The sequence below is a fragment of the Danio rerio genome, chromosome 9, assembly GCF_049306965.1.
Source record: "Danio rerio strain Tuebingen ecotype United States chromosome 9, GRCz12tu, whole genome shotgun sequence".
NCBI lineage: Eukaryota > Metazoa > Chordata > Actinopteri > Cypriniformes > Danionidae > Danio > Danio rerio.
Window position 1 is genome coordinate 1,123,340 of NC_133184.1, and position 27,653 is coordinate 1,150,992.

The window sequence follows — 27,653 nt, forward strand, 5'->3', positions numbered from 1 at the left end:
TTATATGGGTGTAAGGCCTTATAATAAGCAGTTTTTACTTTTAAAACCTCTGCATAAACACTATTTACACTGTATTTACTGTTTTAACCTCGTTAAGTCTGATTTTAAGCACTTTGAATTATAGTAAACCACCTAAATAGAGTGCAACTAAGTCATACACATATCATAATACAACTTTATGTCCTTGTAAACCACATAAACCTGTATACACACACACACAAACACACACACACTTCAGTCGTCTAAATGAACTATTTAATAAACAGTTTAAAAGAACAATAACATCACAGGAACACTTTTAACAGATATTTGACTGAATTCGTGTGTGTTGTGTGGTGTTTTTCAGGCAGTTTGTGGAGGCCTGTGGTCTCGGTTTAGGTGTTAATGAGCGCCTGATTAAGGAAGATCAGCAGGAATATCACGACGAGATGAAGGCCAACTACAGAGATCTGACCAAAGAGCTGTCGGCCATCATGCACGAGCCTGTAAGACACATAACATTAATGATGATGATCACTCCATACTCGATGCTTTTCATTAATCTCACACTGTTTTCTTTTCCTCTTGTGCTGTCATGATCAGACTGAAGGGTAAATCATTTACACACACACATCTGACATTCACCACATGTTTTCATTTGAAAATCCATTCCAATTGGTTATTAAAGGGCACCTCTTATGAAAAATCAAGTTATAATGGGTTTAACCCCAGTAGTGTGTCAGCAGTGTGTGAATATCTCCAGCCTCTAATGGTCAGCATGTATTAACTGTGTTTGTTCTAATCAGACTTGATGAAAACAGTCTGCAGTAACACTGTGATTGACATTCTCCCTTTGTATGATGTCATCAGAGGGGGAAAGCCCCGCCCACTCATGCCCATTTCTCTCTCATTAGCATAATCAGCAGCCCTGAGTGAGAAGCAGCCGTCTGTCCATTCGCCATTAGAGTGTTTGAGCTGCTGAAGATGATGTCAGCATAGACTAAGAGCATTATAGATCTGGAGTTTTAGATGAAGCACAAATAAACAGAAATTCATTTGTGCAATGTATTGTGGGTAATATTAGCGGTTAGAGTACGGGCGCTTCTACACATTGAATTTCTAATGTAAATAGTCAATCATACAGGAAACTTTGGCATACTCATTTAACATACTACGCATGGGGACACACTAATTCAATTTTCGAATACTATTTAGGATGGATAGTATGCGAATTGGGACGCAGCATGAGCATTGCAGTTTACGCCAGGTATGCATGTATGCGTATATCTGTAGTCTTGTGTATCTATAGTCTACATTATGTGATTCTGAGTGTGCCTCACACAGGTGAGTGGGCTTGACAAACCACCTGTAGGAAACACACTTACTGCGTCCAACTGATGCACACTTCAGAGTCTCACCAGAAGTAGTAGGTCATCTGGGTACTATGAATTCGGACATACTATACGTCTCGCATACTGTTTGTACTATATAGTATGGAGGTATGCGATTTAGACACATCTTATGAATTTAGACATACTGCTCACTCACATACTGTTTATAGCATACTCTATAGTATGGCAGTTTGTGATTTAGGATGCAGCCTATAAATTAAGATATACTACTTGCTCACCTACTGTTTTTACCATACTGTATAGTATGGAACTATACAATTTCGGATACAGCCTATGAATTCAGACATTCTACTTGCTCACATGTTTTTAGCATACTATATAGTATGGAAGTATGCAGTTTTGGACACAGCCTATAAATTCAGACCTACTACTCCCTCACATACTGTTTTTAAAGGTACTATATAGTATGGAAGTATGCGGTTTCAGACACAGCCTATGAATTCGGGCATACCATATGCCTCACTTACTGTTTTTAGCATACTATATAGTATGCAGGTATGCGATTTTAGACACATCCTATTAATTTAGACATACTGCTCACTCACAGACTGTTTTAGCGTACTATATAGTATCGAAGTATTCGATTTCAGACACAGCCTATGAATTCAGACATACTAATTGCTCACATACTGTTTTAGCATCATATAGTATGGAAGTATACAATTTCGGATGCAGCCTATGAATTTAGACGTACTACTGGCTCACATACTGTTTTTAGCGTACTATATATTATTGAAGTATGCGATTTCGGATGGAGCCTATGAATTCAGACATTCTAGTCACTCACATACTGTTTTTAGCGTGCTATATAGTGTGGAAGTATACAATTTCAGATGTAGCCTATGAATTCAGACATACTAATTGCTCACACACTGTTTTAGCGTAGTGTATAGTATGGAAGTATGTGTTTCAGATGCAGCATATAAATTCAGACATACTAATTGCTCACATACTGTTTTTAGCATACTATAAAATATGGAAGTATGCAATTTCAGATGTAGCCTATGAATTCAGACACTACTCACTCACATACTATTTTTAGCATACTATATAGTATGGAAGTATGCGGTTTTGAACACCCTATGAATTCTGACATACTAACATACTGTTTTTAGCGTGCTATACAGTATGGAAGTATGCAATTTAGGATGCAGCCACTCTTTATTGTACAAACCCCTCCCCCAAAGCTATAAAGATTGACGATTAGCTAATATGACCTGAAGGCGGGACTTCCTTTGCTTTGGCAGTCATAATGTGACTTGCAATTTACTCCATTCATAGTAATGTATCTCTCCCTCTCTCTGTCTCTCTCTCTCTCTAGATAACCCCAGTGGATGATGGGATACGTGGTCCTCTTCCAGACTCTCTGCACATCTTCAATGCCATCAGCGGGACGCCCACCTCCGCCAGCATACAGGGGCTGCCCAACACCTCCTCAGTGGTCTGACCTTTCCCTGACCTCTGACCTCCAGCCTGAGATGGAGGGTGAAGTCTAGAAGAGATACAGCTGTGGATACTCACATCAGTATTGCATCATTCATATTTTTACATCACTATGAGGGTTTAGGGTATGTGTAGACGTCAATAAAATACCATTTAATGGGTAATTTAATAAATAATATGAATAATACTTGGTATAGTTACTGTTTAAACATTACTGTGAGGGTTGGGGTAGGGGGAAACGTCAATAAAATACAATTTAATGGTTGATTTAATAAACAATATGAATAATTCTGGGTGTAATTGCTGTTTATACATTACTGTGAGGGTTTAGGGTATGGACAGACATTAATACAGTACAATTTAATGGGTAGTTTAATAAATAATATGAATAATACTGGGTATAATTGCTGTTTTTACATTACTGAGGGTTTAGGGTAGGGGTAGACATTTATAAAATACAATTTAATGGATAATTTACTAAATAATATGAATAATACCTGGTATAATTACTGTTTTTTTAAATTACTGTGAGGGTTGGGGTAGGGTAGATAGTAATACAATACAAATAATGGGTAATTTACAATATAAATAATTCTCCTCAACCTACGGCCACAGCTGTATCCCTTCTAGTGGAACTGTTTCCTGTGGAGACAATCAGAAAAACAAACGCTTGTATTTTTGGATATTTTACCACAGTTTTATCTCAATTACAAAAGTGCAAAGAGGAAATGATGCGGTCATAAATGACATGAGCCACCTTCAGACAGCGCCGCAGCATGCTACGCTATGACACATTATATACATTTATACATGTTATACACATCCTCTGCTAATATATTAGTTGTGTTTTATGTTTGTTTGTTTGTTTGTTGTGTGTGCGTTTTTTTGGCTCAATCGATATGAATGAATGGAGTGTGTGTGTGAGTGTGTGTGTGTGTGTGTGTGTTATACACTGAACACACACATGTGTTAACATAATGTGCATCAGTTATTATTCTCAGTTGTTTTTCTACTGTGGGACGGAGCTGAATGTTTTATATCTGTATTTAACAGACTTTATCTGCTGTATTTAACCTGATGATGTCCCTAATGCTCTTAATAAATCTCCATTTTTAAATGATTTATTGTGAGGGTTTTTTTTGTCTTGACGATATAATAAAATAATTATGATTCATGCAATGTTTTGTTTTTTCAAGTTTTTTATGCCTCATTTTGTTCCTTGTTTTATCTTTTCCAGTTTTTTTTTTGTGTTTTTTTTTTTGTTTGTCGTATTTGTTGTTTGTTTTTGTCTTGTTTTTTTATTTATTTGGTTTATTGTTTTCCTTTTTCAGATTTGTTTTGTTTTTGTTTTGTATTTTTTGTTTTTGTTTGTTTGGATTTTTTGTCTTTTTGTTTTGTTTAGTTTTTTGTCTGCTTTTAAGTTTTATTTTTGAAATTGTTTTCCTTTTTTAGATTTATTTTATTTAGTTTTTGCCTTTTTTTATTTATTTGTATTTAGTTTTTAGTTTTTAGTGCTATTTTAGTTGTTTCTTTGTCTTGTTTTTGTTTGGTCTTTTTTGTTGTTTTGTTTTTCTGTCTTTTCTTAATTTGTTTTGTTTTTGTCTTGTTTTGAGTTATAGTTTGTAGATGCCTTTTTCATTTTTTTTGTTTGGTTTTAGTTTTGTCTTTTCAGTTTTTTGTTTGTGTGGATTTTCTGTCTTTTTGTTTTTAGTTTTTTTGTTTTGTCTTTTTTGGTTGTTTGGATTTTATCTTATTTTCATTCATTCATTCATTTTCTTTTTGGCTTAGCCCCTTTATTAATCTTGGGTCACCACAGCGGAATGAACCGCCAACCTATCCGGCATATGTTTTACACAGCGGATGGCCTTCCAGCTGCAACCCATCACTGGGAAACACCTTGCATTCCCATTCTTACACCACAGCCAATTTAGCTTATTCAGTTCCCCTATAGCGCATGTGTTTGGACTGTGGAGGAAACCCATGCCAACACTGGGAAAACATGCAAACTCCACACAGAAACACCAACTGACCCAGTCAGGACCTTCTTGTTGTGAGGCGATCGTGCTACTTACTGCTTTATTTATTTTTTATTTATTTTCAGTTTGTTTGTTTTTTTCTTATGTTTTGTCATTTTTCATGGTTTGTTTTATATTTTCATTTTAATTAATATATTTTTTGTCTATTTTTTTACTTTATTTTGTCAATTTTTGCCTTTCGAAAATCTTTTTGTTTTGTTTTGTCTTGTTTTTTGTTTGTCTTTTATCTTTTTTTGTTTGGTCTTTTTGTTTTGTAATTTTTTGTAACTTTTTAGTTTTATTTTGTAAATAGTTTTTGTTTTTAAAGTTGTTTTGTCTTGTTTCGTTTGTATTTGCTATCTTGTTTTGTTTAGGTTTTTTATCTTGATTTAGTTTTATTTTTGTTAAATTGTTTTCCTTTCATTTTTTTGTTTTGTTTTTTATTTTTTAGTATTTTGTTTTACTTTTTTCTATCTTTGTTTTGTTTAGTTTTTTTGTCTTGTTTTTTTTTTTTGATCAATTGTTTTCCTATTTCATTTTGTTTTGTTTAGTCTTGTTTTTTTGTGTCTTTTCTTTTTTATTTTGTGTTTTGTTTTGTCTTTTTTGATGTTTTTGTGTTCTGCAGTGTTTTTTGTTTAGATTTCATCTTTTTTTCTTTTTTTTTACTTTTTTGTTTTATAATTTTATTTTAACAAAAACAAAATTAGATTTGTTTTGCTATATGGTTTCTGTTTTTGATCCATGTTTGATCTTTGTTTTTAGTTTTATTATTATTTTTTTATTTGTCCGATATTAGTTTGTTTCATTTTAATCTGAGATCTGAAGGAAATTCGACTTGATGGATATTTTGATCAAGACTCCTTCTATAAAGCACTGTGACTGGTGTAGAAAACACTGTGCTGTTGGGTTTTTACCCTATGGACCCCTGAGTAATATCAGTCTATCTATAATCTATCTATATCACTGATGTTCATGCCATAAAGCCGACAGGACACAGTCCATGCTAATAACACACACACACACAGAGGTGGTGTAGCTGCCCACTCAGGTACTTTCACACACACACTCTCTCACACACACGCTCCTGCTGCCAACATGCCAGGTGAGGACCTAATAAACTGCTTAAAATGACAGAAATAATGGCATTATTTATTTTGTGTTGTGTCTAACCTGATAATTAATCAATCTCACAGACTCAAAGATGGACGAGACGAAGAAGAAGAAGAAAAAGGTAAGAGTCCTTCACTGATTTCATGCCTTATTCTGCAATGACTAAGGAATTTAATAGTTAATAACACTTTATTTTCAAGTCAGATTGTGTGTGAATAATTATTCACATGTGAATAAATAGACCTGTAACTATATTTCCTTAAATCAAGCAATATAATCAGCCAATGGGGTCAGCAAAATAATCTTGTTTTTCGATTTGTGATAAGATTATTTTGCTCATCCCATTGGCAGATTATTTTGCTTGATTTAAGGAAAAACTCACTTCATTTTGGCATATTATTTCTTAAAACAAGACAATATGTTTTGCTTGTGTAAAAAATGCTTCTTGATTTGAGAACTTTTAGATATTTGGACTAGAAACAAGACCAAAAATCTAAGTAAGAAAAGCATTTTTTTTTTTTTTTTGCAGTGTTAATTTATAAAAGCAATCAAGTTAACCTAATTTGTGTTGGGACAACATGTAGGAGTTGTGTGGAACCCAACATTTTTACAGTGAAGGCAATGAAAAATACAGTGTGTGCAGTATAAAAACACTGGACCCTGTGAAATGTCCCCACAATTGACAAAAACTATTGTGTTCCAACAGACGGCTGAGTGCTGTGGATATCCCATCAGCATCTTCTTCATTGTGGTCAATGAGTTCTGTGAGAGATTCTCCTATTATGGGATGCGCGGTGAGTGAAGAAACACACTTCTAGATTATTAATTAACGCTGAGATGACAAAACTAACACATGTGTGAGTATAAAAACCTGAGCACAGTCTATATTCCTGACCGTCTAGCACTGTGTGGGAAGCACATCAGGGATTTTGGTAGCACAGCGACTCCTACAGGACAAACTGTGCTACTTTTTATTGTTTTTATGTTGTATTATAATGTTTTTTTGTTGTTGTAATTTTTGTTTTATTTTATTTTTATTTAATATTTTTTTATTTTGTTTTACTTTTTATTTTGTTAGGTTATTTTAGGTTAATTTTATTTAATTTATTTTTATATTATTTTATTTTATTTTAATTTTTCGTTTTATTTTATTTTATTTGTATCTTATTTTATTGTATTATATTTTATTTTTGTTTTATTTTAACTTATTGTAATTACATTTTTTTATTTTTTATTTGATTCTTATTTTATTTGTATTTTATTATTTTCTTTATTTTATCTTCTGATAATTTAATTTAATTTTGTTTTATTTTATTTTTTATACTTCTAATTTAATTTATTTTACTTTTGTTTTATTTAAATTTGTTTTCATTTTATTTAATTTTGGATTATTTTAATTTAATTTTGTTTTGTTTCATTTTATTTTTATTTTATTGTACTTTTATTTTATTTTGTTGAATTTTGAATTTTTATTTTACTATTTTATATTTTATATTTAATTTAATTGTATATTGTTTTATTTCATATTATTTTCTTTTTTGTTTTCTTTTATTTTATTGTAATTTAATTAAGTATTTTATTTTATTTGTATTTTATTATTTTATTTATTTTTTATGGTAATTTTATTTCATTTTGTTTTAATTTATTTTGTTGAACTTTTAATTTAATTTAATTTTAGTTCTATTTAAATTGTTTTAATTTAATTTATTTTATATTATTTAAATTTATTTTTTTGTTTTGTTTTATTTTATTTTATTTATTTATTTAATTTTATTTATGCTTTAATAACAAACATACAAAATCGAACCTACACAGGAAAAGGACAGTGCTAATAACAATGATAGTAACTTAACAAAGCATATACAACTGTAAAAAAATAAATAAATAAATAAAATATATGAAATAAATAAATGACACAAATTCAGCAATTACAGAGGAAAGGACTTATGTGAGATGCTAATGGTCTAATCCGATTCAATGACTTATGCTAAGCTAAGCTAAAAGTGCTCCCACCAGACACAGAGATCAGCTGACTGGTTTCAAAAATGGTAAAACTCAAATGTTTAACTCTGGAGGTGCTATAAAATGAGCTGGCCTTTCCTTTAATAATAGATTTTAAAATGTAGAGAAAGAAAATTTACTAATTTAAAACAGAAAAAGTCACGATTAATCAAAAATGATGTGAAATAACACATTTGATAACAAATTAAAACCCCCCAAATAATAATCCTCCCTCTCTCTGTGTGTGTGTGTGTGTGTGTGTGTGTGTGTGTGTGTGTGTGTGTGTGTGTGTGTGTGTGTGTGTGTGTGTGTGTGTGTGTGTGTGTGTGTAGCTGTGCTGGTGCTGTATTTCCGCTATTTTCTGCTGTGGGACGATGATCTGGCAACCTCCATCTACCATGCGTTCGTGGCGCTCTGCTACCTGACGCCCATCCTGGGGGCCATCATCGCCGACTCCTGGCTCGGCAAGTTCAAGTGTGTGTTTAATAGTGCTGTCGACACTGTTTATAGCGTGTGTTTATACTGAGTGTGATGCTGAGAGTGTGTGTGTGCTTTCAGGACCATCATATACCTGTCTATAGTGTACGCAGTGGGGCAGGTGGTCATGGCCGTCAGCACTATTCATGACATCACTGACGCTAACAGAGACGGCACACCGGACAACTTCACCTTACACATGTGAGTCTGTCAACACGCACACACACACACACACACACACACACACACACACACTTCCATTAAAAAAAGAAAAATAATTCAAACAGACTGAAAAAAAAATAATGAAACCAGATATTCTTTCTAATTGTGCATCAACAGAAGCATTAAAAATGCAAACTATATATATAGTACACTCTCCGGCCACTTTATTAGGTACACCTGACTAGTACCAGGTTGGACCCCTTTTGCCTTAATCCTTCATGGCAGAGATTCAACAAGCTACTGGAAATATTCCTCAGAGATTTTGCTCCATATTGACATGACAGCATCACACAATTGCTGCAGATTTGTCGGCTGCACATCCATGATGCCAATCTCCCGTTCCACCACATCCCAAAGCTGCTCTATTGGATTGAGATCTGCTGACTGTGGAGGCCATTTGAGTACAGTGAACTCATCGTCATGTTCAAGAAACCAGTCTGAGATGATTGAGCTTTATGACATGCTGCGTTATCCTGCTGGAAGTAGCCATCAGAAGATGGAGACACTGTGCTCATAAAGGGATGGACATGGTCAGCAGCAATACTCAGGTAGGCTGTGGCGTTGATGCTCAATTGGTACTAATGGACCCAAAGAAAATCTCCCCCACACCATTACACCACCACCACCAGCCTGAACCGCTGATACAAGGCAGGATGATCCATGCTTTCATGTTGTTGAGGTTAAATTGTGACCCGACCATCTGAATGTGTCAGCAGAAATGGAGACTCATCAGAGCAGCAACGTTTCTCCAATCTTCTATTGTCCAGTTTTGGTGAGTCTGTGTGAATTGTAGCCTCAGTTTCCTGTTCTTAGCTGACAGGAGCGGCACCCGGTGTGCTCTTCTGCTGCTGTAGCCCATCCGCCTCAAGGTTGGACGTGTTGTGTGTTCAGAGATGCTCTTCTGCAGAGCTCGGTTGTAACGAGTGCTTATTTGAGTTACTGTTGCCTTTCTATCAGCTGGAACCAGTCTGGCCATTCTCCTCTGGCCTCATCAACAAGGCATTTGCGCCCACAGAACTGCCGCTCACTGCATATTTCCTCTTTGTCGGAGCATTCTCAGTAAACCCTAGAGATGGTTGTGCGTGAAAATCCCAGTAGATCAGCAGTTTCTGAAATACTCAGAGCAGCCCGTTTGGCACAAACAACCATGCCACGTTCAGAGTCTCCTAAATCCTCTTTCTTTCCCATTCTGATGCTCGCTTTAAACTGCAGCAGATCATCTTGATCATGTCAACATGCCTAAATGCATTGAGTTGCTGCCATGTGATTGGCTGATTAGAAATTTACATTAACAGGCAGTTATCAGGTGTACCTAATAAAGTGGCCGCTGAGTATGGATATATATATATATATATATATATATATATATATATATATATATATATATATATATATATATATATATATATATATATATATATATATATATATATATATAGATGAGCGTCATGGTGACATGGTTCTTACTGTGGCCTCACACCTCCGGGTGGTCCGGTTTCCCCCACAGTCCAAACACATGCGCTATAGGGGAATTGGTGAACTAAATTGGCCGTAATGTATGAGTGTGTGTGTGTGTGTTTATTTATGTGTGTGTGTAAATGAGTGTGTGTGGGTGTTTCCCAGTACTGGGTTGCATCTGGAAGGGTGTTCGCTGTGTAAAACATATGCTGGAATAGTTGGCGGTTCATTTGGCTGTGGCGACCTCTGATAAAAAAGGGACTGAGCTGATGGAAAATAAATGAGGGAATACTACATTGTTGTAGGTTGAAATAACTCAGATAATATGGCCAATAAACCAAAGCAATGATCTGCGAGACGACTGACAGCATTATTGACCAGAATCTTTATTTAAGTATTTCAATTCTGTTCATTGAATAAACAACTCCCAATACAGCATTGTCCATCTTTGCAACTGTTTTCTGGTTTTGGTGCTGTAGGGCTGCAGCATCGCTTCATTTCTCTGTGTAATTAGCCGACTCATTTCTGCTAATAATGAAACTCGTCAGCTCCTGATTGATGCAGAACTCACTTTGATCACCGTTTCCATGGCAACTGTGACTGCTTGCTTTAGCGTTGTTGCTAATGGAGTTTTGGCACTGTGATGTTTCCAGCTGAAGCATACTCTGTGGCAGAAATGATGCTTTCTGAAAGGTTTGACATGAATGTGTGTCTCTTTCAGTACACTTGATGACTTTTTATTTTCTGTAAATACATTTTAAAAGATAATAAATACAGATATAGAGATATTGTAATGTGAAGGGGACGCTGGCAATGAAGTGCAGACTATTAAACAGTATAGTCAGGCAGGTAACAGTCAACACAGGGGCAAACGGATATATGTAGATAATCCAGAGTCGTAAACAAATAATAGGCGAGTGGTCGGAAGGTAGGCAGCAGACAGGAATAAATAATAAAACAAACAAAACAAAGCGAGAGTCAAAACCTGCAAGACAAGGCAAGGGAAGCGCATTATAATGTTCACAATGTTAAACAAGACTCAGCACTGATGTGTGTGTGTGTGTGTGCGTCTTCATAATGAATTCTTGAGCAGCTTTAGCTGTAAGAGTTTGCAATCAGACGAGATTAGGAGCTGGTGCATGTGAGTGGTGCATGACTGGAACTTGTAGTCCATATACTGGCGGATTTGTAGTCATTTAGCGATCTGTGAAATGTTTGACATGAATGTGTGTCTCTTTCTGTTCACTTTTTATTTCATTAATGTTTTATTTTCTGTAAATACATTTCAAAAGATGTATGCAGATAGAGAGATGTACAGTTCTCAGCACAAATGAGTACACCTCATTATGAAAATGAATATGTTCCTACATTTCTCAGTGAATATAGGCGATGTCTTTTGGTGCATTTAAACAAAACAGATATATTAAGCGGATATATTTAATAAAATAATATTTTAGTCACCTGACATGTTTAGAAATTGAAAGATAACACAGTTAAAATCAAACAAAATATTGGAAAAAAAATTACAAAATTTCAACAAAATGTTATATATTTTTTTGTTTCTCTTTCTTTAATTTGTACTGAATGTTTTTCCCTGTAACATATACATTTGGCTGTACTAGTTTTCTGCTATTGTAAGTTATTTAATTAGATGAGCTCCAGATTTGGCTAATCTAAAGTATATGCACAAATATAATATTATTAACTCATTCATGCTGAGCACAGTGTACATTAATTGTGTATTATATGTAAATTAATTGAAAAGCGGATGTCCATCCAGCTGCAACCTAGTACTGGGAAACACCCATACACACTCATTCACACACTCTGCGTTGTGTGTGTGTTTCAGTGCTCTCTCTATGCTGGGTTTGGTCCTCATAGCTCTGGGCACCGGAGGAATTAAACCGTGTGTTGCAGCGTTTGGTGGAGATCAGTTTCAGGAGCATCAGGTCTGATATACTCAAATCACACACACACACACACACACATACAGGCTTACTGTGTCTAATGGTTGGCTGTGGTGTGTGTGTGTTTGTCCTCAGAGTCGGCAGCTCAACACTTTTTTCTCAGTGTTTTATTTGTGCATCAACGCTGGAAGTCTGCTTTCCACACTCATCACGCCTGTGCTCAGAGGTACACACACACACTCACACACACATATAATAAGAATCTGCTGCTTTAGCTTTCATGAATACTGTCTTGCGAAACACTCTTTACACTTCTGCAGGTGCTTTTAGCATTGTAAAACACCAACATCGACTCATTGGGGAAACTGTGCCCTGGTCTACATTTTTAAGAACCAATACATATGCGCTCACAAGTACATATGTCTGCTTTTTATGTGTAAAACGGCTGCTTACCTTCCCATTTCTCTTCTAGTTTGCCTTTGAAAACACTATAGGTTGGGTTTAGGGATGAGTGTGTGTGGGTCAGTCCGTATCAAGCTGATACACAACAACAAGAAAACCGGCTTCACTCATGGATGCGCACGAGAATAATTTTAATATGCGCAGAAATGTCCACAGCGGCCTCCGGTGGATTTACGAGAAATGTCATGTTTGAGAAAATGTGCTCCAGTGCTGGATTTCAGATTGTGAATAAGCTACAAAGCGCCCTCTAGTGGATTTGAGAAAACATAGTCCAGGGTACACATTTGTTGGTTCTTAAAAATGTAGTCCTGGGAACATATTTCCAATGAGTCTGGGTTGTAATGTACATCCTTTATTGTAGTGAGAAACCAGTGTTGTCCACTGAGTAAACACTGATGAGGGGAAACCTGCACATTCACAGAGTTTGTGATGAAGATGTAGTTGTGTTTTACCCATAACATAAAACATTTTTTAACAGAAAATCCTGTTGTAAATTTTGTTTGTTTATTAAGTAGTTTCTTTTATCTGAGTAGTTTAAGACATTGGCCTCTTTTAATAAGAGTGCCACTTAAGCCAAACTCAAAAAAAGGACTTGATTCAACAAAGTTAAGTCCTCTTTAAATATATATATATATATATATATATATATATATATATATATATATATATATATACATTTTTAAAATATAATAATATATATATATATATATATATATATATATATATATATATATATAGAGAGAGAGAGAGAGAGAGAGAGAGAGAGAGGGAGAGAGGGAGAGAGGGAGAGAGAGAGAGATTTAGTTTTTTCACAGTGATATATTTGTGCCCAAAACTGACAAAAGTTGACATACGACAAAAATGACCTTCATATCCAAAATTGTCCACAATATAAATATAAGGTAAGGGTTTAATCGAGCAAATTAAATATCAAAGTTTTTTTTTTTTTGTTATAGTAGGAAATTGACCAAATGTTTTTAAATAACACGATCTTTACTTAATATACCAATGATTTCTTTCGTATAAAATTGGTAATTTTGACTCATGCATTGTGTAGTTGGCTGTTGTCAACATATATTCTTGCAATTTAAAAGTTTTTCTTTTTCTCTTGCATGTTGACATATATAAGTTCATTTGTTTAAATTATGATGACTCAATTTATTAACTTTTTTTTTTTTTTTTTTTTTTACCAAAAGAGAGTTAATAAATGTTAATAAAGCTGACTTTTCTTCATGCAAAATAGATTTAAGGATTGGAATTAAATTGATCTGCTTTATATTAGAGGTGTAATGATGGCATGTCTTTTTGACCCCATGAATGGTGTATACAGAATTCCAGGACAAGGCAAGGGTTACTATACAGTTTAAGTCACCCTCCTGTGAATTTTCTTTTTCTTTGTCAAATATTTCCCAAATGATGTTGAACAGATTCAGGAGTTTCTCACAGTATTTCCTATAATATTTGTTCTTTTATATTTGTTCAATATTTTTTCAATATTATTCGCCCCTTCAGCAATATTAGTGTTGGATTGTCTCCAGAACAAACCACTGTTATACAATGACTTGCCTAATTACCCTAACTTTACCCTAATTACCCTAGTGAAGCCTTTACATGTCACTTTAAGCTGAACACTAGTGTCTTGAAGAATATCTAGTCTAATATTATTTACTGTCATCATGACAAAGAGAAAAGACATCATTTATCAGAAATTAGTTATTAAACTATTATGATTAGAAATGTGTTGAAAAAAAATCTTTTCATTAAAAATTCAACTGTACATTATACTCTTGTTTTTCTCTCTGACAATAATTAAAAAGTGTTCCTCTGTGTGTTCAGCTCAGGAGTGTGGCATCCACACGCAGCAGCAGTGCTATCCGCTTGCTTTCGGGGTCCCGGCAGCTCTCATGGTGGTGTCTCTGGGTAAGAAACCTGCACAAGTCTTTACTTTCTTACTTTGATTACTAACTTTGCACTAGTGTATGTGAAAATGGAAATATCTGCAGAACAAAATCTTCAATTCCTTAGAAATAATCAATAATAAAAATGATGCAACCAGGAAAACCACTGTAGCTTGATTTTCCTCCATAATATATGTGTAACACATCCACCTGCTCTGCATTTTGGAGTATTGCATTAAAAATGCTTAATGGAAATGCCAAGATGCACATAAACTGCAAAAAGTCATTTTCTTACTTACATTTTTGGTCTTGTTTCTAGTCCAGATATCTAGAAATTCTTAAATCAGGAAGCATTTGCTAGACAAGAAATAACAGGCGCAAATGAATGGTGATTTTCCATAAAACAAGCAAAATAATCTGCCAATTGTGAATAAAAAATAAAGTTTTTTTCCCTTTAAGCTGACCCCGTTGGCCGATTATTCAGTTTGTTTTAAGTGAAAAACTCACTTTATTTTGGCATGTTATTTCTTAAAACAAGACAAATATTTGTGTGTGTGTGTGTGTGTGTGTGTGTGTGTGTGTGTGTGTGGGTTTTTGTTACAGTGGTGTTTATTGCGGGCAGTGGCATGTACACCAAAACTGCTCCAGAGGGAAACATTATGGGCTCTGTGTGTAAATGCATATGGGTGAGTGCGCCACGCTTCATCATTACACATCCTTAAACTAACAGTTCACACAAATAAACTTAATGCATTTACTAAGTCATTGTTTATGGCTTTAAACCCTGATTTTTTTTCTACTGTCCATTTAAAAAAAATAAATAAATAATATATATATATATATATATATATATATATATATACTATTTTTAGTTAGAGATTCAAAAAAGCACCATAAATATATATAATAAAGGCAGTCCATGGGTCAGATTTACTAAACAGTTCATCATGAATTTTCTTGTTTTAACTTGACTTAACAAATTGAAAAATGTAACAAAAAATTTCCTACAAAAGCGCATGGACCACAACATCAGTCATAAGTGTCAACAATATTTTAGATTGAGAGTTATACATCATCTGAAAGCTGAATAGATATGCTTTTATTACATTAATAAACATATGTTGATATATAATTTGTTAGGACAGTATCCGGGTGAGATGCCAAACAAAAGTCTGTAATCTGAGGATGATTGAATATTGAGAAAGTGCTTCAGCCCTCAGGACATTGCCTAAGGACATTTTTTGGGCAAAGTCTTTTTATTTAGATGTTATTAAAGTAGTTCCTGTAATCTGAGCAGTGACTTGGTTACGTTTTCAAAATTTAACATCTGCCAAATAACTTAAAGACTTGAAGATTCAACAATGTTAAGTGGTTGAAAATTTAAAAACAATTTAGTCTGTGTCTTTGCCAAAAAATGAATTGGAAAAAGAATCGGAAATAGTCTAATAAAAATAAATAAATAAAATTGTCCAATAAAAGAAAAAAAAAACAAAATAAATCCAACTTAATGCCGATAAATCATACACCAAGTCTATACAACATGCTCAATGTGTCAAACACAAACACACTCGCGCACATGCACGCACACACGCACTCAGATGCTCCACTATTGCTACCAAATCAACTCTGTTTTTTTATGTGCTTTATAAATAAATATTGTAATGTATTGTATTGTACATGATATCTACACTTCAGCTCAGATATGATATGAATGTTTTTTTTTTATTTGAGGCTAAACATTTAATGTCTGATCATTTTCTCTCTCTCTTTCTCTCTCTCTCTCTATAGTTTGCTTTGAATAACCGTTTCAGACACCGAAGCGATATTTATCCAAAGAGAGAGCACTGGATGGACTGGGCGGAGGAGAAGTATGATGTAAGCACACACACTCACACACTCACACACACACACACACACACACACACACACACACCTGATTACGGAAATGTAATACCTGCTATCATACCACACACACACCTGCTTATCGAGTATGAATTGAGTATAAATATCATAAAACACACTGACTAATACAACCAATATACACCAACTGATACAAATAATAACCGAGACTAATAAATGTGTTGATAAAATTAAAAGAAAATAAGCAAATAAATAAATTCTAAGTGTAAAGGGACTAAGACAAATAGAAAATCAATGAATGAATGAAACTCTAAGTGAAAACTCACGTAGTTAGGTTCATTTATATCTAATTTTGAGAGAATCACTTGCTTATGATTGATCATAGCCGGTCCTGCATTATCCAATTTATGATTGACCAATCAGACGATTCCTAAGCCACTATAAATACCCTGAGCTCCATATCACACCCATCTTCGTTTTGAAGAATCCCCCCTTCCACCCCTACTCCTCCTCCTTTCCTAGATGGGCGGCACGGTGGCCCAGTGGTTAGCACTGTTGCCTCACAGCAAGAACGTCACTGGTTCTAGTCCTTACCAAGACAGCCGACGTTTCTGTACGGAGTTTACACGTTCTCCGTGTGCTCATGTGGGTTTCCCCCGGGTTCCCCGGTTTCCTCCAACCATCCAAAAACATGCAGCTTAAGTTAACTGACTAATCCAGATCAGCACCATAGACATGCTCCTAGTAAGTAGTTTTCTCTTAAGAGCGATCACTATCTGTTCATCAGCTACTACAGCAGGGGAGTTCTTCAGATCTACCTAAGCTCAAACTCCCCTCTCGCCCTGCAAGTGGGAGGGAGCCCTGGGCTCGAGGATCTTATGAGCTCAGGGCTCTCTCCCAGGACAGCATGAAGAACACGCTTTATAATCCATCATCAGCTAAGCGTGAACTCTTGAATGCACATGTTCTTGCAAAATACTGACCTTTAGGTTGACCATAATCAACCTAAAGAAACAGTTAAAACAAAAATGTTAATGTAATCACTAATTAATATAATAGAAACTGAGTTTCTTTCCTATGTTGAACACAAAGAAGATATTTTGAAGAATACTGAAAACCGGTAACCATTGACTTCCATTGTGGGAAAAACAAACACTGGAAGTCAATGGTTACAGGTTTGCAGCTTTGTTGCGTGTTTATCCAACTAAACACACACGTTCATTATTTTACAGTTTGTGTGTGTGTGTGTGTGTGTGTCCTGCAGAAACTCCTCATTGCGCAGATAAAGATGGTGCTGAAGGTGTTGTTCCTCTACATCCCCCTGCCCATGTTTTGGACCCTGTTTGACCAGAAGGTAAACTATTTTACACAGAAACCTTCCCAAAAGTGAACACACACCAGAATTAATAGTAAGTAATTCATTAATGATTATGGCTCATGTGATGATTCAAGGTAGTTCAATAAAGGGCATATTTAAAGAGGAGCTACTATGCAAAAATCACTTTTATGCAGGGTTTAACCCCAGTTGTGTGTCAGCAGTGTGTGAATATCTCCAGCCTCTAATGGTCAGCATGTATTAACTGTGTTTGTTCTAATCAGACTTGATGAAAGCAGTCTGCAGAAACACTTTGATTGACATTCTCCCTTTGTATGATGTCATCAGAGGGGGAAATCCCCGCCCACTAGTGCCCATCTCTCCCTCATTAGCATAAACAGCAGTCCTGAGTGGGAAGCAGCCGTCTGTCCATTCGCCATCAGAGTGTTTGAGCTGCTGAAGATGATGTCAGCATAGACTAAGAGGATTATAGATGTGGAGTTTTAGATGAACAGCGACAGCAGTGACATAGACTGACAGAAGCATCAACACACACTCACACTGAAGCACACATGCACACCTGATACTGCTGTTTTCCGTCTGTCTATGGGGATGGACAGGCGTCTGTAGCTCCACCCTCTTTTGAAAAGAGCACAATCTCATTTGAATTTAAAGCGACAGTCAACAAAACACCACAATTAGGATCAAAGCCTGAAAGGGTCAGTTTCAGAGAGCTCAAACTCACAGACACACACTCTAGAGACAGCATCTTGTAAAAAGGGCCAGAATAAGTCTGCTTTAAGTTAAATATGTTTAAATATGTATAAGCAAATCTCCCATAGACACTGCGGTCTGCTGTTTGTGTTAGTGCTTTATTATAATGCTTTGTGTCTGTTGTGTTTCAGGGCTCCCGCTGGACTCTACAAGCCACCACCATGACCGGAGACTTTGTACGTGTTTCTAAACAAAGGAGTTTGTGTCTGTGGTCAGATTTAAAGGGATAGTTCACTCAAAAATTAAACTTCTGTCATCATTTACAGTATTCTCATTTTATTCGGTTAAAACCAGCTTGAGTTTCTTTCTTTTGTTAAAACTAAAGACGATATTTTGAAGAATGTTGGAAACCTGTAACCATTCACTTCCATAATGTTTGTTTTTCCTACTATGTAAGTCAATGGTTACAGGTGTTCAGCATTCCTCAAAATATCTTCTTTTGTGTTGAACAGAAGAAAGAAGTCAAGTTTGTAATCACTTGAGGGAGAGTAATTAGTGAGTAAATTTTTATTTTTGCGTGAACTGTTACTTTAATATGTAAAGTGTCTCTGAGTAAAATTATGAAGCATCTTTTTTGATGAACAGCATGTTATTTACTGTGATGTTATTTCCTCATCTGTAGGGAGGGTTCGTCCTGCAGCCAGACCAGATGCAGGTGAGTTTATTCCTGTTATTTTTATCTTATAGCTGTGTAAAAAGTGCACGTGTCTGTGTGTGTGCGCATTTATGTGTGCACGACCAAGTGTCAATTATCGTCAACTTTGTTTTTGTCAACTCCATTATCATCAACTTAGTTATCTTCAATTCTGTTATCGTCAACTCTGTTATCATCAAGTCCGTGATTGTCAACTTCTCTATCGTCAACTCTGTTATCGTCAAATCTGTTATCATCAACTTCATTGTCAACTCTGTTATCGTAAAATCTGTTATCGTCAACTCCGTTATCGTCAACACTGTTATCGTTAATTCTGTTCGTCAACTCTGTTATCCTCAACTCTATTATCACCAACTCCTTTATAGTCAACTCTGTTATCGTCAACTCAATTATTGTCAACTGTTATTGTCCACTCTGTTATTGTCAGCTTATTTATCATCAACTAAGTTATCATCAACTCTGTTATCGTCAAATCTATTATCATTTCCGTTATTGTCAGTATTATTGTCAACTCTGTTATTGCAACTTATATATTGTCAAGTCTGTTATTTTCAACTTAGTTATCGTCAACTGTTTTGAGTAATTTGCGAGGGTTTGTATGTATGTGCCAGTTTTTCATAGTGAATGTGAAAGTACCATGCAAACAGAATTTATTCGAAATTGAAATTGTTTATTGCAACATACATTTGAAAAATCATTTTGAATCAAACGTGTATCTTGAATTCCTCTGAAGTGCGTCTGTTTCTCCGTCAGACGGTGAACCCCATCCTCATCTTGACCCTGGTGCCCATCATGGACAGGATCATTTTCCCTCTCATAAAAAAGTGTGGCCTCAATTTCAGGTATGAGCTACTGTGTGATATGAAACGATGAGTATATTGTCTGTAATTGCAGCGATGCTAATGTCAATCTGTTTTCTGCTTCAGCCCTTTGAAGAGAATGACGGTCGGCATGTTGTTCGCTGCCACAGCGTTTATTGCTGCTGCTCTGGTGCAGATGGAGATTGATGTGAGTGTGAAACGTGAAATTCATGAAAAGATGTATTCATGCTTTCCAGCAGGCACCTAGATTTTTTTAAAAGCATCAGTGCCAATTGATTTGACATCCACACATTGATGCCATTTTGACCACCAAAGTAATGAAACAATTTTTTTTATGATACAAGACAGTTGTATTAATCTTAAAGCTTCAATTTAAAACTAGCTTAGAGCGTGATCTGTTGTTACAATCTAGCCTAGAGCGCTGTCTGCTGCTAGAGCTAGCCTAGAGCGCCGTCTGCTGATATAAACTAGCCTAGAGCGCTGTCTGCTGTTAAAACAAGCCTAGAGCACCGTCTGCTGATAGAAAACTAGCCTAGACCGCTGTCTGCTGTTAAAAGTTAGTCTAGAGCGCCATCTGCAGTTAGAAACTAGCCTAGAATGCCGTCTGCTGATGTAAACTAGCCTAGAGCAACGTCTACTGTTAAAACAAGCCTAGAGTGCCGTCTGCTGATATAAACTAGCCTAGAGCGCTGTCTGCTGTTAAAATCTAGCCTAGAGCACTGTCTGCTGTTAGATACTAGCCTAGAGCACCATCTGCTGATATAAACTAGTCTAGAGCGATGTCTGCGGTTAAAACTAGCCTAGAGTGCCGTCTGCTGTTATAAACTAGCCTAGAGCATCATCTGCTGTTAAAACTAGCCTAGAGAGCCGTCTGCTGATATAAACTAGCCTAGAGTGCCGTCTGCTGTTATAAACTAGCCTAGAGAACCCTCTGCTGATATAAACTAGCCTAGAGCGCTGTCTGCTGTCAAAACTAGCCTAGAGCGCCGTCTGCTGTTATAAACTAGCCTAGAGCGCCGTCTGCTGATATAAACTAGCCTAGAGCACCGTCTGCTGTTATAAACTAGCCTAGAGTGCCGTCTGCTGTTATAAACTAGCCTAGAGCGCCGTCTGCTGATATAAACTAGCCTAGAGCACCGTCTGCTGATATAAATTAGCCTAGAGCGCTGTCTGCTGTCAAAACTAGCCTAGAGCGCCGTCTGTTGTTATAAACTAGCCTAGAGCACCGTCTGCTGATTTAAACTAGCCTAGAGCACTGTCTGCTGTAAAACTAGCCTAGAGCGCGCGCCGTCTGCTGTTAAAACTAGTCTAGAGCACCGTCTGCTGTTAAAATGAGTCTAGAGCTCTATCTGCTTTCAGAAACTAGCCTAAAGCTCCGTCTGCTGTTAGAAACTAGCCCAGAGTCTCATCTGCTGTTAGAAACTAGCCTAAATCAGTCCAAATCTCTAAAAAAAAAAAAAAAGAATAGTGCATTTCTGAAATGTGCCCAGGTGAGTGAACTTGACAAACCACCCGTAGAGACACTTCTCTATATATGCACTAGTAATTTACTATAGAACATTTACTATGGAAGTGAATTGATCTTTTAAAATGTACAGTCTAATTATGATTTTATCCTCAGAAAACCTTGCCGAATTTCCCATCATCCTCTGAGAGCCAGCTGAAGGTGGTGAATATGCACAGCGAGTCTCTCATAGTGACTGTGCCGTCCCAAGAGCCTCTACTGATCGGCTCATTTGAGGTACAGCATACATCTAAACACACGACTGCTGTTTCACACTGGTGTTTTACCATCTCCTCACATGTTGTTTTTCCACAGAGCAGTCCAGATTACATTACGTTTGACCAGCAGGACATCAGGTTAGCCTTTAACACAACTCCTGAGATCAATAAAGATTTGAGTTTAATCAAAGGCAGCCGTCAGACCCTGATCATCCCCTCAGAACCGGCTGAGATGTATCTGGTGAGTGAGCTCCAGGCATTTCATAAACAAAAACAAAACAGAAACAAAACTGTCAAGGCTTTGACCACACATAAAAATACTATAGTAATTTGTAGGAAATACTACAGTGTTTTTGATATGTGCTATAGTAAAATGTGTTATACTGTATAATAATGAGTGAATGCTGCAACATAATGTAGTATTAACGATAGTGAACTGATCAACTGTGATGATTATTGTAGTAAATGTTATTTTTTAACTAGTATTCGATATACTATTAGATATCATTCATTCATTCATTTTCTTGTCGGCTTAGTCCCTTTATTAATCTTTTTTTAATTACGTATCCAGCAAGTTTTTATGCAGAGGATGCCCTTCCAGCCGCAACCCATCTCTGGAAAAACTATAAGATGTATTAGATATATTTACACTTTTTTGTAACCAATCACACTCATTTCTGTTGAGCTAGCCTAGCTAAAAACTGATAAAAACTAGCCCAGGGCGCCATCTGCTGTTAAAACTAGCCCACATCGCCATCTACTGTAACAAAAACTAGCCTAGAGCGCCATCTGCTATTAAAACTAGCCCAGAGCGCCATCTACTGTTAAAACTAGCCTAGACAGCAGTCTTCTGTTAAACACTAGCCTAGAGCGCCGTCTGCTATTAAACACTAGCCTAGAGCGCCATCTGCTGTTTGAAACTAGCCTAGAGCGCCATCTGCTGTTAAAACTAGCCTAGAGCAACATCTGCTGTTAGAAACTAGCCTAGAGCGCCTTTTGCTGTCAGAACTAGCCTAGAGCGCCATCTGCTGTTAGAAACTAGCCTAGAACACCACCTGCCGTTAGAAACTAGCCTAGAGCGCCATCTGCTGCTAGAAACTAGCCTAGAGCACCATCTGCTGCTAGAAAGTAGCCTAGAGCGCCATCTGCTTTTAGTAACTAGCCTAGAGCACCATCTGTTGTTAAAACTAGCCTAGAGCACCATATGCTGCTAGAAACTAGCCTAGAGCGTCATCTGCTGCTAGAAACTAGCCTAGAGCGCCATCTGCTTTTAGAAACTAGCCTAGAGTGCCATCTGCGTTTAGAAACTAGCCTAGAGCACCATCTGTTGTTAAAACTAGCCTAGAGCGCCATCTGCTGCTAGAAACTAGCCTAGAGCGCCATCTGCTGTTAGAAATTAGCATAGAGCGCCATCTGCTGTTAAAGCTAGCCTAGAGTGCCATCTGTTGTTAAAGCTAGCCTAGAGCGCCGTCTGCCGTTAGAAACTAGCCTAGAGCGCCATCTGATGTTAGAAACTAGCCTAGAGCGCCATCTGCTGTTAAAGCTAGCCTAGAGCACCGTCTGCCGTTAGAAACTAGCCTAGAGCGCCATCTCTAGCCTAGAGCGCCATCTGCCGTTAGAAACTAGCCTAGAGCACCATCTGCTGTTAAAAGTGAAGCATAGAATCGATTGAAAGGGTTGCATTACACCAAAAAAACTCAAGAATCAATACACTCATCAAAATACATAGATTTATTATCGCCGCCCTACTCACTGGGTTCAAAATGTAAAGATTTGGAGCTAAATAAACCTAATTAACAAACATGTTCATGATCTGCTTGAACTGCAGTATAACAGTGTAAAGATGTATAACTGACTGTGACTTTTCCCTGCAGAAAGAAGACATCAAGTCTAAACCAAAGGAAGGGAAGAATGCTGTCAGGTCAGTGGATGTTACAGTAGTTTTAAGCGCTCTGTAAAACTGATCATTCCCTGATGATGTGATGTACCACAGGTTTGTTAACGGCTGGACTGCATATCTGAACATCACCAACCTGGAGTCCAGCCTTCAGCCTTCAGAAACGTCAAACTACACGCTGGTCTCTCAGGGCATGTGAGTCAATGTCTTCAGATTCATCTCTGAGGTTTAAATGTTATGACTGCTAGCATGCGTCACTCTGGGAAATTATGAAAGAAAGTAAGTCAGCGTGAAATTGGTTCTGACCCTGCTTAGTTTCTATTGACATTCCTGGACTGACATGTTTTTTTGGACACGCTTTGGTTCTGTAGTACATACTCGAGTAGCAGGCGATTTCGGACGCAGCCATTTAGTTTAATTGTTGAAAATCTTATCTCGGCTAGAATGAAATCAGTTTTTTTAAAGCCATTATTACACATGAGATATTAAAACTATTATGTTTAGAAATGTGCTGAAAAATCAATTGAGGAAAATTATAAAAGAATTACGATTGAACAGGAGGACCGATAATTCTGGCTTGAGCTGTAGCACAATAATCCTGGAGAAACATCGTCTTATTTTTCTGTTCTGCTATATATGATCCAAATGTCACTAAGTCATGGTGTTTTTTAATATTTTGTTGCTGTTTACTTTCTCAGGCGTAAGTTCACGCTAACCGATGGTATTCAGTCGTGTGAGTTTTCGCGGAAGTTTGGCTTCGGTTCCTCCTACACTTTCCTGATCCCCAGTGATCTGTTCTCCACTGATGTGAGTGCTTCAGTAGAGCTTTATCATCATGCATTCATTCATTCATTCATTCATTCGTTCATTCATTTTCCTTCACTTAGTGCCTTTATTCATCAGGGGTCAACACAGCGGAATGAACCGCCAACTTATCCAGCATATGTTTTACTCAGCGGATGCCTTTCCAACCGCAACCCAGCACACTCATTCACACACACTCATACACTAAAGCCAATTTAGTTCATAAGTTCCCCTATAGCGCATGTGTTTGGACTGTGGGGGAAACCGGAGCACCCGGAGGAAACCCACACCAACACGAGAACATGCAAACTCCACACAGAAATGCCAACTGACCCTGTGAGGCCACTGTGAGGCGACAGTGCTAACCACTGAGTCCCCTTGATGCCCTATTATTATTATTATTATTATTATTATTATAAGTGTTGAGTTTTCTGGTTTCTATACAGTGTTTGTTCAGCATGAATGAGCGCACCTCTCACAGATCTCTCTTTTTAAATTCCTATAATTTCCTACTAGATGCTTTACAGTAATAGATTTGTGCAGATACTTTAGATTAGTCAGTACCAAAGACAAAACTAATAAACTAATCTAACAAAAAAATCTGAAGAACACAGGTTAAAAATGAATACACCCAAATTAATGTCAGGGAAAAATATTAGAAGAAAGAGAGACGCAAAAAATAATAATTTTAGTATCAATTTTGCATTTTATATATATATACATACAGATACAGATGAAGTCAGAATAATTCACCCCCCCTTAGAATTTTTCTTTCTTTTTTAAATATTTCCCAAATGATGTTAAACAGATTCAGGAAATTTTCACAGTATGTCTGATAATGTTTTTTCTTCTGGAGAAAGTCTTATTTGTTTTATTTTGGCTAGAATAAAAAAACTTTACATTTTTTAAAAATCATTTTAAGGTCAGAATTATTAGCCCCTCTAAGCTATTTTTTAAACCACTGTTATACGATAACTTGCCTAATTACACTAATTACCCTAGTTAAGCCTTTAAATGTCATGTTAAGCTGTATAGATTAATATAGTCTTGAAGAATATCTAGTCTAATATTATTTACTGTCATCAAAGATAGAAATGTGTTGAGAAAAATCTGGGTTACGCAGCGGCAGTATGTAGACGCAGTAGGTAGTGCTGTTGCCTCACAGCAAGGTCGCTGGTTCCAACCTCGGCTCAGTTGGCATTTCTGTGTGGAGTTTGCATGTTCTCCCTGCGTTTGCGTGGGTTTCCTCCGGGTGCTCCGGTTTCCCCCACAGCCCAAAGACAGGTGAATTGGGTAGGCTAAATTGTCCGTAGTGTGTGTGGATGTTTCCCAGAGATGGGTTGCAGCTGGAAGGGCATCCGCTGTGTAAAAAAGTGTTGGATAAGTTGGCGGTTCATTCCGCTGTGGTGACCTCGGATTAATAAAGGGACTAAGCCAACAAGAAAATGAATGAATGACTAAAAATAATCTGCTCTCCGTTACCCAGAAATTGGGGGAAAAAATAAACATGGGGGGCTAATAATTTAGGGTGGTACTAATTCTGACTTCAACTGTATAAATACATATGTTTGATCTTTCTATTCTTAAAGATGTTCTGTAATTTGTTTAAATGCACCAAATGTTTTTGTTTTGTATTTGCTAAAATATTCAATTTCAAAAGAGGGTGTGCTCATCCATGCTGTAATACATTGAAACTATAGTGCCTTAATCGTTATTTATTGCCAAACACTACTCTGAGGAAAAATACACACTTGTTTTCCTATAAATAAATACATACTAAATGTGTGTGTGTGTGTGTGTGTGTGCATGTGTGTTTGTGCGTGCAGTGTGAGTCAATAAAGGAGATTGAAGACATGCAGCCCAACTCGGTGCACATGGCTCTCCAGATTCCTCAGTATTTCCTCATCACTACAGGAGAGGTCATGTTCTCCGTCACCGGTCTGCAGTTCTCATACTCACAGGTAGATCACACACACTGCACAAAACATGCATTTCATACTGTGCGTTTTTGTCTTCTAGGTATGTGTTATTAAATGTCCTGTGGCTCTCTCACTCATTGGTAAAATCCACCCCTGTGAACTAACCTGCCCAGTGTGAATGAGGCATGGAGTCATGTCTTCAAACATCCGTTCTTCTGTGTGTTCAGGCTCCCAAAAACATGAAGTCGGTGCTGCAGGCCGGCTGGCTGTGCACTAACGCAGTGGGAAACATCATCGTGCTGATCGTGGCGGAGCTGGGGAAACTTCCCAAACAGGTGCAGTGCTGCACAAAACACACTCAAGCATTGCGGGCCTGTTTACACCTGCTTATATATATAACATCCATGCCTTTAATCTCTGTTTCGTCACACAGTGGGCAGAGTATGTGCTGTTTGCGTCGCTGCTAGTAGCTGTTAGCATCATCTTCTCCATCATGGCGTATTTCTACACCTACATCGACCCAGCGGAGATTGAAGCCGAGATCCTGAAACAGCAAGAGACTGATCCAGACAAGAAGAAGAAGAAGGAGACACTAGAAATGGAGGAAAAGGAGAACGAGCAGGAAATCAAACAAACCAAGATTTAAGACTTGAAGATTGAGTTACGCTCATGCTAATATCTTCCCTTTACTTCCGTATTTATTAAAGCAGGTTTGAAGGACTGTGAGCAGACGTGTGTGTGTTTATGATTGATTTGCATCTGTTGTTGATACATTTAGATGATTATTGATGAGAGCCAATTGAGTCGACAATCATATGTAGCATTAAACATTTAATGTGTAAAATAAACTTTGTTATGGATATGGATTGTGATGTAGATGGACTTTAGTGAGTGTTTTTGTGTGTGTTTTGACTTTTTTAAGCTAATAATCAATGGACTATGATGATACAGGGGTCTGTTTATGGTCTTTAATGTTAAATAATGTTATACGTACACAACAACACTTTGTCAAATAGCCGAGTTTTACTTTTGTTTTTTGTAGTTTTAAGTATCGATGACCGTGTATGTCAAATAAACTGTTTATAAAGTCCCCTTTGGTCATGTAATCTGTACCCAGCAGGCAAACAACATCATAAGACGTTAATTTTAGGTTAGATTTAGGTTGTATTTCGATGTTATATTGTTATTTTGATGTCCAATAATGGTTAAATGACGCTGATATTTGGTTGATTTTAGTTTGCATTGGAAAGTGACCAAAAGTCACGTCAAAATCCAAAGTCGAGCCAACATCTTAAACCAACGTCATGTCAACGTTAAATACTAACATTTATTCGTCAGGTATGGTAACCAAAATTCAATGTCTGATAGTGGTAGCGTCTATACAACGTCAAGCTGTAACATCATTAGATGTTGATATTTGGTTGTTTTTAGGTTGCGTTGGAAAGTGACCAAAATGCAACGTCTGTCCGACGTTGGACACTGAAGTTTTGATGTCAAATCAA

The 27,653-nt window shown here is 36.7% G+C and overlaps 2 protein-coding genes across 27 annotated transcripts in view; both read left to right on the forward strand.

Annotated features, from left to right (window-relative positions):
- Window positions 1-3,954, forward strand: part of zmp:0000001200 — a 107,147-nt gene extending 103,193 nt beyond the window's left edge. For all 25 annotated transcript variants that reach the window (XM_073912340.1, XM_073912346.1, XM_073912341.1 and 22 more), the window contains 2 exons: window positions 347-485; window positions 2,713-3,954. In XM_073912340.1, the coding sequence (XP_073768441.1) occupies window positions 347-485; window positions 2,713-2,838 (265 nt within the window). In that variant the 3' untranslated portion in view covers window positions 2,839-3,954. The remainder of the gene's footprint in view (window positions 1-346; window positions 486-2,712) is intronic.
- Window positions 3,955-5,847: 1,893 nt separating this feature from the next.
- Window positions 5,848-27,241, forward strand: slc15a1a (solute carrier family 15 member 1a). 2 transcript variants are annotated; one of them, XM_068223526.2, is made up of 23 exons: window positions 5,872-5,951; window positions 6,043-6,080; window positions 6,666-6,753; window positions 8,293-8,434; window positions 8,519-8,638; window positions 11,967-12,066; window positions 12,160-12,250; window positions 14,323-14,406; window positions 14,988-15,070; window positions 16,173-16,259; window positions 17,509-17,598; window positions 18,465-18,509; window positions 18,956-18,988; window positions 19,742-19,830; window positions 19,915-19,996; window positions 21,431-21,550; window positions 21,629-21,772; window positions 23,406-23,452; window positions 23,525-23,623; window positions 24,127-24,235; window positions 26,059-26,193; window positions 26,379-26,486; window positions 26,585-27,241. In XM_068223526.2, exons 1-23 carry the CDS (start codon window positions 5,945-5,947, stop codon window positions 26,795-26,797), a joined length of 2,154 nt encoding a protein of 717 aa, XP_068079627.1. In that variant the 5' UTR covers window positions 5,872-5,944; the 3' UTR covers window positions 26,798-27,241. The 2 variants fall into 2 exon arrangements, with proteins under 2 accessions (XP_073768479.1, XP_068079627.1); XM_073912378.1 differs by having other exon boundaries at window positions 5,848-5,951; window positions 21,431-21,772.
- The last annotated feature ends 412 nt before the right edge of the window (window positions 27,242-27,653 follow it).